This window comes from Rutidosis leptorrhynchoides, chromosome 4, assembly GCF_046630445.1.
Source record: "Rutidosis leptorrhynchoides isolate AG116_Rl617_1_P2 chromosome 4, CSIRO_AGI_Rlap_v1, whole genome shotgun sequence".
Lineage (NCBI taxonomy): Eukaryota > Viridiplantae > Streptophyta > Magnoliopsida > Asterales > Asteraceae > Rutidosis > Rutidosis leptorrhynchoides.
In genome coordinates, this window is record NC_092336.1 from 93320788 (window position 1) to 93335213 (window position 14426).

A 14426-nucleotide genomic window follows, 5' to 3' on the forward strand; every position below is an offset into this window, starting at 1 on the left:
TCAATGAAAGACGTATTGTCCATATGGATTTGGAGCGATCGTCACATAGAGTGACCTTGAAATTCCCCAAAAGTGACTGAAAATCGCCCTTAATGCTCTCAAAATCGGCTGCCAAAAAGATAACCCCTAGAATAAAAAACTGCACCCTTTTTATAGGTTTTAAAATTTGGCCGACTGAAAACGCACGGTGCGCGTTTAATTGCGCGAAGCGCACTCCAAATAAAATTCGCTGAACAAAATTGAAAGATCCTGATATGTTTTGAAGCACATTTGCGCGGTGCGCACTCCCCAGCGCGGCGCGCATCCCTGTACACAGCAATTCTTCCCATTTTTACTTATAACTCGACTAAAGCACAACCAAAGTCACCCGATAACATAGAAGCTGCTATAAACGTGCCCTAAACACCATAAATCAATCAAATAACACTTCTCGGCTCTCAAATCATAATCTTCCAAATAATCGCGAATAATAACCAAAACTGTATCCGAATGGACGGAAAATGACGGATATTGCCATGATAAATATACGAGAAATGTGCAATATCAGTGATCAACAGGAACATGCCTTTCAGACTCTGAAACAGTTATTGTGTCAGGCTCCAGTATTAGCATTACCAGAGGGTTCAGATGACTTTGTGATTTATTGTGATGCGTCAATTGTCGGGTTGGGGTGTGTTCTGATGCAGAGAGATAAAGTTATCACGTACGCTTCTCGTCAGCTAAAGACACACGAATGTAACTATCCGGTTCATGATTTAGAAATGGCTGCAGTGGTGTTTGTTTGAAGTTATGGAGACACTACTTATACGGTACAAAGTGTGTAATATGTACAGATCATAAGAGTCTTCAGCATATTTTCACGCAGAAAGAACTGAATATGCGACAGAGATGGTGGATAGAACTTATAAAAGACTATGATTGTGAAATAAAGTATCACCCGGGCAAAGCAAATAGTTAGTCGACATGGGGTTCGGTTATCTATCGTATCTGACAGGGATTCTAGATTTGTATCAAACTTCTGGAACAGTTTACAGAAAAGTTTGGGAACGAGGGTAAATCTGAGTACCGCGTATCATCCACAGACCGGTGGTCAAAGTGAGCGTACTATACAGACACTAGAGGATATGCTTAGGTCCTGCGTATTAGAGTACGGTGGTCTGTGGGATATACATCTACCTTTGATCGAGTTTGCCTACAACAACACTTACCATTCGAGTATTGGTATGCCACCTTATGAATTATTGTATGGTCACAAGTGTAGAACGCCGACTTGTTGGTTAGAAGCCGGTGAGAAACAGTTTGCAGGTCCAGAATTAGTTCAGATAACAGCTGACAAGGTAACGATAGCGCGTGAAAAGTTAAAAGCGGCACGTGACAGACATAAAATGTACGCTGATCCACGTAGATGTCCAGTTAATTTTGAGGTGGGTGATCGTGTTTACTTGAAAGTTTCACTGTAGAAGGGTGTTATCGGATTTGGTAAGCAAGGTAAGTTAGCTCTGAGGTACATTGGACCGTTTAAGATTATCCAGAGGATTAATGATCATACGGTTGTGCTAGAACTTCCAGCAGAATTAGTAGGGATACACAACACTTTCAACGTATGTTATCTTAGAAAGTGTAAGGTCGATGATGAGACACAACTGGTTCTATTGAGTGATTTGAGGGTGGACCTGAATCAAAAGTTAGTTGAAGAACCGGTTAGGATTGTTGATAGGAAGGTAACAAAACTGAGAAAGAAAGAAATCCATATGGTGCTTGTTGAGTGGAAGCACAGTTTAGGCTCGAACCTTACGTGAGAGACTGAAGAGCTGAAGAAAGCTCGTTATCCACGTCTATTTGACCAAGACCAGATTCCGAGGACGGAATCTTCTTAAGGGGGTGGATTTGTGGCATCCTCAGACAGGGCTTAGATGTAAGATGATCTTTTTGTCCTTAGGCATAATTGTATGGTTATTTATGCTTTTATTTTAGTTGAATAGTTTATATTATTTTATTATTCGATTAAGACCAGTTTGTGACAAGGGTCACAGAACATGTTCGTTTATTTAATTTGGACTCCGTTAGGGCAGTCAAATTAAGTACGAAAGTTATTAGATAACTGGTAAATACCCGTGTGTGATGGGGTATAGGATTTTAACCCAATTTAGTGTATAGTGCTATTTTTTTTCTTCTCATTTCTCCCTTTCTCTAGAAGTTTCTCCAAAAACACCCCGTACTCTCTCCTTCCTCAGCATCTCAAACCCTAGATTACCAATTTGTGTTCTAGAGCTCAAATCATTCATATCATCTTATTCCTTACGAATTACTGAGTCTTTTGAGGTAAGAATCAATGGGTGTCAAGCTTTAATCTTTGAGAAAATGAGATTTTTGTGTTAGGTTTTGTTAAAGTGGGTTTTAGTGTCAAATTGGTTGACTTTGATGTTGTTTGTGTCAAAATCTTATGGGTTTATACTTATTGATGTTTAGTGTAGTCGATTTGGTCAGTTTTGAGGTAAGAAACGAGCTCTAGAGCAAGAAATGGCGAATTTTGGGTTAAACCCGTAGCTGTGTTCATCTTCTTCATCGGATGAACACACTCGGCCGAGTGTCTCTTGACACTCGACCGACCGTATAGACAATCGACCGGTTGAGTGACACACTCGACCAAGTGTGTCTGAGTTCTGACCAGATGCTTTATTTTACTCAGTCGACCGAGTGAGAGGACACACGACTATGTGTGTGTGGACACAGTCGACCGACTGTGTGAGTCAGTCGGCCGAGTGTCTTTGTGGGCAGAATATTTTACTAAGTGTTGATGTCTAGCCGTTATGCTGCCCGCGTGACTTATGATAATCAGGATGTAAAAATTGAAAATGCATAAGTGTTAGGAGGACTTTTAGTGGCGCTTTTTGTGACTGATTTCTGAAATGTGTTGTTTTGTGTTAACAGACAGAAACTAACTTGAATTGCCTTATGTTCAGGTGATAAGGATAAGGAAGCCGCTCAGTGATAGATTATCTGAGCTAGTTGCTGGTATTCGGTGAGTGGGTCTATCTCCGGATAGAGTATTAAGTAGCTGACACGCTACTTGTTCAGACTCTTTATATTATGTTTATGTTCAGTATGATTACCATGCGTAGTTAGATATTTCCATGCTAGTTAGGACGATTGCATGTCTGTTTATCTGTGATCTTATGTGCGCACTGTTAGTTGGACACCAACCGAGGCGGCAAGGTTGGGAACCCACCGAGGCGGCAAGGTAGGGTTGATGTGAGGTCGACTATGGTAGCCTGGTCGGGTCATGATGTTACTGATTGTTCAGTATAGCATAGAAGGACGCATGTGTTGCGTCTGGACAGTTATGCAGTGGAATCAGTAAAATGGACTATCGGTAGACTGTAGCTTGATCAACTAAGTCGTGTGCTCGTACAAGCCGTTGATCCTCATATTGTCAGTTGTTGTATGCTAGTTCAGGACATTAGCATAGTTGTGACCCCTTGCATGTTCAGTTACTTATGCTTGGTCTGTTAGATAGTATCCATTCACTTAGCAGTTGTGCTAATTCCCCCACAATTCCACCCTTTGTAGGTTTAGATATTGCTGGTTAGGACGGGTGTTGTGGACGGATTAGAAGACATGTTTGACTATGCGATGACTCTGATATTTTCTAATTTAATTATGTTTTCACGTAACATCATTGTTGTATAAAGTTGGTTTGTAAACAATGTTATGTAAACATTAACTAAGGTTACCTATATATATATATATATATATATATATATATATATATATATATACACATATTTACTTCCGCTGTGTTTAAAAAAAAAATCAGGGTGTTACAATATATTTTTATTCTCAGAATGATCCAAATTACGAGGCTCAAATTGAAATTCAGTTTTGGAAAGTTTTTTCAACCGCCCAAGGTTCGGGTTATATGGATCTTATTCAAACTTTGGAGGGTGGTCCATCAACATCAAACTACCATTCAACAGTTGTTGAAGATGAACAAGAATGAAGAGATGAAGTACAAAATGTAGTAGACTCAGATGATGGTATGTCTACTGCAACCGACGGTACAGTTTCTGATTATAGTGTTGAAGAGAATGTTTCCGGTGACGAAGGTAGAGATGAGCAAGTGGAACCACCGCTGGAGGCTGCCCCAGTTTCACGTTTCGGGTTTGTTAATCAAGGTGAGGCTAGTAATAGTTTTCATTCGATGATGACCAAGAAGCTTCATGGGTTTTTTATGATAAGGAGATCGGTATTATTTCAAAAGGAATGGTGTTCCAGAACAAAGCCGAACTTATATATGCTGTTCAGAAATGGAATATACTCCATAATAGAGAAATAGTTGTCACACAAAGCAAGCCGGGTTATTGGCAAGCACATTGTAGAATAACTGGCTCAAGTTACAAGGGTCCACAAGAAAGATACCATTGTTGCTGGTGTGTAAGCGGTTCGACTCACAATCAATCGAAGGTATGGAAAATTACAAAATGAAAAGATGAACACACGTGTTATGGACACGTATCGGAAAACAACAATCGTTGTTTAACCTCTAGCTTAATTGCTAGTGAAATTGAGCATCAAATATGTTTAAACGTTGCTTATCCAGATACCAACATCCAAGCCCAAATAAAAAATACATTGCATGTGGATGTTCGTTACGGTAAAGCATGGAATGCTAGGCGTATTGCAATCGAACAATTGTTTGGAACTTGGGAAAGTAATTTTATTCAACTACCAAATTATTTGAATGAATTAGTTTCTACCAATCCAGACACAATTGTTCTGTTTGAAAATGGACCTGAAATTGAAGAAGGTTTCGACACATTTAAATTTGTGTTTTGGGCATTCGGTCTAGCCATTAAAGCATTTAAATTGTGTATTCCGATCATTTGTATCGATGGCACCCATTTGAAAGGTAGTTATAGGGGTAAGTTGTTAACAACAGTTGGCAAAAATGCTAACAATCAACTTATACCCGTTGCCTTTGCACTAGTTGATGAAGAAAGTAACGAAAGTTGGGTTTGGTTTTTGCAAATGCTCCAAGAAAATGTTATTGGAAACGAAAAGTTGTGTGTCATCTCTGATCGACATCCAGGTATCTTGCATGCAATGGGTGCTCAAACGTATGGTTGGGAACATAGATACTGTTTGCGCCACATTCGTAGCAACTTGTTGAGCAAAGTCCCTAAAGTAAAATTGCTCAAACACTTGTGTTGGACAGTCGGTTCAACAACGAATCAAATATTGTACAAGAATTCCCTCAAAGCCATCAAAAAGGCTAGTATGGAGGCTTGGCAATATTTGCATGATACTGATTTAGGTAAGTGGACCGTGTATAGGGACATACTGAGGAGTCGTTGGGGTAACACAATGACAAATATTGCTGAGTCCCTCAACAATGTGTTTCGTCATGCCCGAATGATGCCGATCAAAGCGTGTATTGAATATACATTTGATTACACCAGACAACATTTCTACGATAAAAGTCGAGATGCAAGGCAATGTAATTTACCACTGTCCAAGAACATGTTTAACATCTTTAACGAACGAGCAAAAAGAGCTCAAAGATACAAAACAACATGTTATAACGAACAACAAGCTGTGTTCAAGGTTCGGTCAACTTATCAAAGAAGTGGAGAAGGTGGCACCGATTACACAGTAGAGTTTAAAGAGAAAAGGTATTCATGTGGAATTTGGCAACACCAAAGATTACCTTGCTCTCATGCCATTTTCGTGTGTAGCCATCTAAACGAGGATATAAATAAATGCATCAGTAAAAAGTACACAACTCCTACATGGAGAGAGCAATATAGCCATCATTTTAATCCACTAAGAGACTTGAGCTACTGGGCACATATACAATGGAACATTATGGCCGATCCATCAAGATTGATTAAGCACAGGGGGAGGAAGCAAACAAAACGTATTAAGAACCAGATGGATGAGCGTGAAAAGCAAAAACCAAAGTGTGGTATATGCAGGGCTGAAGGTCACAACAGGAATACTTGTCCAAGAACTAGAATGCCATAGGTTTTCAGTAGTAATTTGTTGTACTTTGTTTGTTGTAATCGCTAATTATGTTTTATGAATAAAAAGGTGTTTGTTGAAATAATGAAATTGCACGTTACTAATCATATTCAAGTACTAATCTATTACAAATAACTTTAATTTATAAAAGGTCTAGGTGCATAATAGTATTCACCATGACTATCATACATCGTATCGAACTCAAGTGCGTCTTCAAAAACACCAAATAAAACATACAACTCCATCTTTTCTGAAAGAATACACGCTTTTCCTACTAATGTATACCATTCTTCATCATAGCACATTGCTTCCGGTTCAACAACTCCTGGTTTGTAGTAGTATATGTCCATTGAACGTGGATTCTTTGCTAGCTTTTCTCGAAGAAACTCATTCAACTTCTCCATATTAAAGCCCCGAACATCTACGTTATCAAACGTCATTTTAGGCCCTTTAGAGAGTTCTGTTTTACCATCATTCCATTCAAAATCACAATCATGATACACATCAATTGATGCGTATTTCGGATCCATTTTTGTTATGTGTTTATGAAACAATCAAAATTCACTTTTATAATCGTAAATCTACAAATTAATCCGAAGTTTAAAAGTTCGGTTTCAGACCTTTCAGAAAAAGCATGCAAAACCGATGTTTGAAACTTCGGTTTCTAAGGTACTAGACTGTTACCTATTACCTTTTACTGTTACATTTTACTGTTCGGCAGCTTTTACTGAAACCGAATTTTGAAATGCCAGTTTTCAATTTTAAACTACTCTATATAAACCGACATCTATTAGAAGAAACGGATGTATCACTCTCTTCTCCAAACCTAAATTTTAAATTTGTAAACATGTCACCAACTCTTGTTCAGAATAACGTGTATTGGAATGGCCAGTTTTCACCACAATTCAAGTTTTAATATGGGTACAAATATAAGTACTTTCAAAATGTGGATGTTAGCCAATGGACAATTTCAAAGGTGTTTGAGTGACTGAAAGAAAAACACTACGGTAGAACACTAAGGCGTGATGTTTTGGAATGGAGGTAAAGGAAAATTCGAGCATCTTTGCGAGGAAGATGAATGGAATTTAATCAAAACGAAACAATTGTGAAAAACCAACCTCTTCCATTGCATCTAATTTAATTATGTGTTAAATTTCTATGTGTTGTATGTGTTGTTTTTGTTTTTAATTATGTTTTTTTTTTATTTTTCAAAAAATCTAACCGTGATTTTGATATTAATAAAAGTGTTGTTCAAAAAATTTGTATTTTGCATCTTACTACTATTAATATTATATTGTTTATAATGTTGTTATTGATTTTAAGGTAATAGTAGTAAAAAAAACTATCAAATCTAAGTTATTTAAGTAAATTAAAGGTTAAAAAATACAGAAACCCTAAACCGAAGTTTGAAACTTCGGATGACCAAAACCGAAGTTCCAAACTTCAGTTTTGGTTTTCTACTGACACCTCACCCAAAACCGAAGTTCTAAACTTCGGATTTGGCAAAACCGAAGTTTGGAACTTCAGTTTTACCATTTTCGCAACATTTTTTTGATAAATTTCCATTTTTGCAAGTCTGGTTAAAAAAATTACTATTTAAAAAAAAAAAATCGTGGATTTGCTTGATTTAAGAAAAATATATATTGAATAACAATATATCATTAAGGCTTTTAACGGTGTGTGTTGTTTCGCATGTTCACGTTTAAGCAACTATGAAAACGAATTATAGCATTGTAAATCATAAGTTAGGAAGATCAGGAAAAGTTTGGGTTACCAAAAGTATAACTTTTCGAAAAATGATCATATAATTTATAAGATAAAACAAATAGATTGTCTCACTAAAGAGTCTTTGCCCATCGATATGCATGAGAGTAGTACTTCAATTAAAAAGTTGGATGTTAAATTTCAATTGAGACATAAATATTCGTGATTATGATTATACTTGCTTATTGTAAGTTTGACTTTAAAAGTAAAATAAAATAAAATTAGGTTGGGTTAAGAAAGTCTCTTTTCTTGTCATCATCTATATGTTCATTTTTGTAACAAAAAAATATAGTCAATTTTAACGTATAGCACTTACTCATATGTTAGGATGAATTATAGTTTTGTTCAATTGCAAAGCAAATCCATTATTTTGAGTTTAAGTCGTTGTCATTGAGTATATCTTAAGAGTGTTTTCAACTTTTTCAAATTTTAATGATTAGATTAAGAGATTTCAATTAGACATTACATGTCATTTGTAGTATTATTTTATTATATTAACAATACTATAAGTCTATAATTATAAAAAACTAGTTCAAGCCAGGCCCGCGCGATGCGGCGGGGGCGTTCGGCCTGCGTGTTCATGTTTAACGTAGCTTTATGTATTTACAGAAAAGAACACGGGCCATGTGTTAAAAGCGCTGTTGTAGGTGTCGTCGTCTTCAGTATTTTTTAAAATCTGTCCGGTTCGAACGTAGTTATTTTCGTTTTGTTGATAAAATTATTTCAAGTCTAACGGTGCTGGCGAAAAAATTTAACTCGCGGCTATGAGTAAGATACGGGCTGTCGTTTTGTTTAGCGTTTTTTAAAAAGTGTCCTTTTCGAGCGGGCTTTTTTTTCGTTTTGCTCATAAAATTATTCCGAGTATGACGCTGCTGTCGAAGAAATTTAACTCGCGGCGAGCGGAAAGATACATGCTGTCGTTGTGTTTAACGTTTTTAAAAAAGTGTCCGTTTCGAATGTAAGTTAGTCTCGTTTTGTTCATAAAAATATTTTGAGTTTAACGGTGTGGTCGGTGAAATTTAACTCGGACCGAGGAGGAAGATACGGGGTGTCGAAGTTTTAGGGTGAAGTTTGTATTTTAATTTAGAGAATTTACGTTGTAACTCGCTGAAGATTGGTGTAATTTGTGTAAGTTAGTGATAGTTGAGGGGGAAAAATGTAAAATCAAGTGTGAAAGGGGCTTGGTACTATTGTTGTTTTTGCTTTGTAGAGTCGACCACATTTTTCATGTGGTTTAGTGTGTAAGTTAGTCTCGTTTTGTTCATAAAAATATTTTGAGTTTAACGGTGTGGTCGGTGAAATTTAACTCGGACCGAGGAGGAAGATACGGGCTGTCGAAGTTTTAGGGTGAAGTTTGTATTTTAATTTAGAGAATTTACGTTTTAACTCGCTGAAGGTTGGTGTAATTTGTGTCAGTTGGTGATAGTTGAAGGGGAAAAATGTAAAATCAAGTGTGAAAGGGGCTTGGTACTGTTGTTGTTTTTGATTTGTGGAGACCACCACATTTTCCACGTGGTTTAGTGTGTAGGTAAAAAATAAATAAATAAATAAATGTACATACAAATGACATGACATGATTGATTTAAATTACATTGTTTTTTCTCTTTTGTATCATTTTGTACTCACTTGATTGACCTAACTCATTTGGTAAATATCTTTTGTAAAATATTTGTGCGCCTACATACATACATGGTGATTTGTACGTCGTTTTTATTAACCATTTACTGCTAAATTTTTTATTTTTGACGCTTTGACATACTATAATTAGGAGGGGTAATGTGGTTAAAAACAAGCAATACAGTGGTAAATACCTTAAAGAATGGTGGTATAAATTTGATATCGTGTGATCCCTCTTAGTTTGGGCAAAAAAAACCTTTTGAGCTAAACATTTAACAACTTATTATTTTTTCAGTTTTAAAGTACTATCGAACTTTCAGCTAAACACCGAACTTTAGTGTCACCACACCGTGTGATTCGACTTCTTTAGCTGAGAGTTGAAATTTTCATTGGTTGTTGGCGTTTATTATATAGCAAATCATGTGGACATGTTAGGATTGTGTAGACATGTTATGGTTGTCGAGAATAATCTCCTGCAACAAAAAACTATTTCTAGTGGAGTTGACGTGAATTGGTGAGAATTTTTTTTTAGGGTGAAGGCTACTCAATGCCATATACTTTTTATTTTGTCCCGATGTAGTCCATATACCCAAAAAAATACTATTATAGGCCATAAACTTTAAAAAAATCTGTTAATGTAAACCGTTGACCTGATAAATAAAGTTGATCGATTTTGTAGGTTAATCTTCAAAAAAGTATAATTTTTTTTGTTCCAATGTAAGCTTTATACAAAAAAAAAAAAGTACTAATGTAGTTCACATACTTTCAAAAAGTGTATCGATGTAGGTCACATATTTTCAAAAAGTGTATCGATGTAGAAAAAATGTGACCTGTTTAGCCGGTAACAGGTTACCTTTTGTTTACATCGATACACTTTTTCAAAGTTTTGGCCTATAATAGTATTTTTTTGGGTATATGGACTACATCAGGACAAAACAAAAAGTATATGACCCTTGAGTAGCCTTAACCCTTTTTTTTATTTAAGGTATGATTGTAACCCGAAGATATTTCATAAAAAATCATTTTTTATATCCGATGTCTCTCTCATTTACGTGATTTTGTAGACGATGCAACCAGTGGCGGAACATAAGGTATTAAAAAGGAGTTATCCGCCTACCCGGATTTAACGGGAAAAAATTTTACACTAAAAAAAAGTTTTATCAAAAAATAAGGTTTTTAGTGTTTGCCCCTGCTGACAATGAACAATTTATTAAAATTTTATACTCGCCCCATCTGTATTCGGGTTCAAGTTCCGGCTGGCTTTGTTCCAGAGCTGTAATTTTGAGAGAAAGGAATTGATTTGGAAAGAAATCAAAATCCCAAATATGTTCCCAAGTTTTGATAGGAAAGAAAGGGAAGGGAATGGATGGGTATTTTACTCTTCATCTCTTCCTTCCAAATTGGAAGTATTTGAAATCCCTCCCTTTCATTTCATTTCCTTTATAAAAAAACTGGGGAACAGACCCTAAGTTCTTGTGATGACCCGGGAATTTCCGATCAAATTTAAACTTGATTTTTATTTGATTTCGACACGATAAGCAAAGTCTGTAATGTTGAGTCTCGAAAATTTTGGAACTATGTTCATATATTCAATTACCATTTGACTTTGACCATTCCCGACGATTCACGAACAATTATTTGAAAATAAATATGTATATATATATATATATATATATATATATATATATATATATATATATATATATATATATATATATATATATATATATATATATATAAGTGTATAAATAATAATTAGAGGTATTAAATAAAGTATTATATGATTTGATGTTTTGAATTAATAATTAAATTGTTAGTTAATATATATTTATGTAAATATAATTAATTCGAAAATTAATTGTTTTAAATTCATTTAGGAAACAATGATAACACTCGTATATCATTCAAATGGTTATTTTAACAAACTTATTCAATTTTAAAAAAAACGGTGATTCGAAAATGAGATCTATAAATTTTAGGCTTACTAAAAATGTATTTAGGACTTAGTCATTAAATTTTAACACTTTTTATATTTTACCCAAAAATGAGAGGGACAGTTGATGTAATTTTATTTAACAATTTAAGGATCGAATTTTATACCATAATGACTAAAATAAATAAATATAGTTAATTTAAAAATATGGAATTTTTCTGAAGACTTTTATCCGCCACTAATTACCAACGGACCAATAAATATTATGCAAGCTAAAGGTGTCGGTAGCTAAAATATATATCTATCTATAATTGAATGATTAGAGGCTCACTATTCTTGATTTAAATCTTCATCTAAAGTCTTACATATTAAGAAGACAAATGCATAATATAGTCACATACATACAAATGCCTACCTCACTTTTCTGTCTTTCAAAATTTCTATATCCTCTTCATGTTCCGAGACCACAACCTTCCTATTTTGCTTTTCATTTCCACCATATCATTTAAGTGAATTACTGTATCTCCTTTTGACTTATATGATAATGATTTAGGATGTATGATAATTATATTATATTATATATCTATATATAACTATGTATATATTTATATGTATGTATATATATGAACACTAGCTTCCATGATCAATTAAAACCACTACTAGTATAGATCTTTTTCCTTGCTCTGGTTCACAACAACATCAACACCATTGCTATATTTATTGTTCGATCAACCCTCTCCATCATGATTCGCCACTCATCACCATCAAGAACAACCTTCACCCACACTACACCTATGAACCACCTGCGATGTATTTCTTTTCTGTTTCGTTCTTTTACTAGCACGCATCACACCAAAAGCCATCTATCTAACAATTTTATATTTCTGTTTGATCCTGTCAATATTGATACTTATTGAAAACTTTTCTCCGGTTTAACTACGATGAAAAGATGATTAACAACCCACTGCAACTGCGTGATATTTTTTTGTTGTTGCAGACACCATCAAACCCATTTCAATTATTTCATTCGAACCACCACATGTTACACCCACAACCACAATTAATTTATTGTTTCTGCTAAATTCCAGCTGCATGTATTGGACGAGTAAACAACAACCAATACACCCACCATCGAATGCCACAACCTACAACCTCGCTATCATCCCTCTCCTCTCTATTTTGTTTATTCGTGAACTAACCTATAATAATCACCACGAACTACCATTTTAAAACACCATAAACCATAACCTTCCACCACCAACAACTACTCGAATAACAGCCTTGCTACAGCTCCTGTTGCTACCGTCCCTGCGGAGGTGTTTCTACTATATTGTAAATCGAAGGAAAGTAAGAAAAACGATCATGATGATGACAATGTTTTTCTGTTGCATCCGTTTCCTATCGAACACAGAACCATCGAATCTGTTATAGATTCTCATTGCTTCTATTTCTATTGTGTTATTTCTTTTGTAACACAAAAATAGCCACCACATTCCATCGTAATTTTTCTTCTGCTACAGCGTTTCTTTTATATTCCTGTTTTCTTTTCAAACCCACAAGATGATAATCGAATTTTGCTATGATGGTTACATGTTTTTTTTTCCCCTTTTTGCTAACGGCCGACTAGTGGGATTTCATCCTATATATATTTTTATTATATGATAAAAGGAAGAGGGGGACATGATAGGGACGTTCTATACTTTATTAGTAATTAGGTGAAACATGTGAATGAGTATTAGGATGTTATGGTTATGAATGATGAAGGATATCATTATTCTTATTGATCTTGGATAAAAACCGAACCCCACAAAAGTTTTAAGGTCCACGAAGCACTATAAAGAATTGGGAGTTGGTTAGTTCATCAACTTGGGCCGGTGATAAGATTAATTAATAGAGTGACGTGATTATAGGAGGATTAGTGAAGGCGTGAAGGAAGAAGAGATGAGGCCGAAGGAAAACAATATGCTCGTGACCTTTAACCATGTGAGGAGCTTTCGAGTTTTAAAAGGGATGAGGAGATATCAGGCTGCACAGCAGGCTATTTTAATCAACCTAAACTAATTGGGCTGTTATATCTTGATCTAGTTGTATGTGGGCTTCATTTAAATGGGTTGTTTATAAAAGAAGAAACCGAAACATTGGGCTTAAATATATTTGAGTGATATACCCTTAAACTCATCATTCAAAGTGCGGTAGAAATCCTTCATTAGCTTGTGAATTAAATCAGAAATAAAGTAACAGAGGGATGGCTAGGCGTGTTTGTGTTTAATCAAGAGGTTTTGGGTTTGAGCCCGGGCTCCAATGAATATTTTTAAAAGCCTATTTTGGAAAGGTAGTTTTATTATTATTATTATTATTATTATTATTATTATTATTATTATTATTATTATTATTATTACACTAATACTAATATTGATTTTATGAATATTATCATTAATAATATAATTAAGATTATGAATGTAGGATTCTTAATAAGATTATAAACATAAAAATAAGAAGTATAAATAGAAATATTATAATGAGAATGATTAAAATTATAATTAAGATATGATTTAAATGAATTACTAATATTATTATGATCATTAATATTATTATTATTATGATTAGTATTATTATTAATTATTAACATCTATATTAATATAATAAAATATCATTAGTAGTATTTTCACATTAACAATATTATTATAACAAATAAATAATTTTAAAATAAGAATACATTTATTACAAATTAATTATAAGAGATATATAAACTAAGAATAAATTTGTTCGATTACAATTATATGTATTAATATATATACCTAATATAGGTTCGTAAATCCGAGGCCAACCCTGCATTGTTCAATATAGTCATATGTATTTTTACTACAAAATACATTAGGTGAGTTCATTTGCTCCCTCTTTACTCATTACAGTTTTGGGCTGAGAATACATGCAAATGATTTATTAACTGTTTTACAATATTTATATGCGTGAGTTCATTTGATTCCCTTTTACTCTTTACATTTTTGAGACTGAGAATACATGCGCTACTTTTACAACTGCTTTATTAAATGCTTTTGAAATACATTTTGAACTGCGAATACATGAAATG

General features: G+C 34.4%; 1 protein-coding gene across 1 annotated transcript; it reads left to right on the forward strand.

Moving 5' to 3' along the window:
- Window positions 1–4039: 4039 nt before the first annotated feature.
- LOC139840814 (protein FAR1-RELATED SEQUENCE 12-like) lies at window positions 4040–6024 on the forward strand. The gene is made up of 3 exons (XM_071831058.1): window positions 4040–4175; window positions 4262–4430; window positions 4548–6024. The coding sequence occupies exons 1-3, from the start codon at window positions 4040–4042 to the stop codon at window positions 6022–6024; spliced, it is 1782 nt and encodes a 593-aa protein (XP_071687159.1).
- The last annotated feature ends 8402 nt before the right edge of the window (window positions 6025–14426 follow it).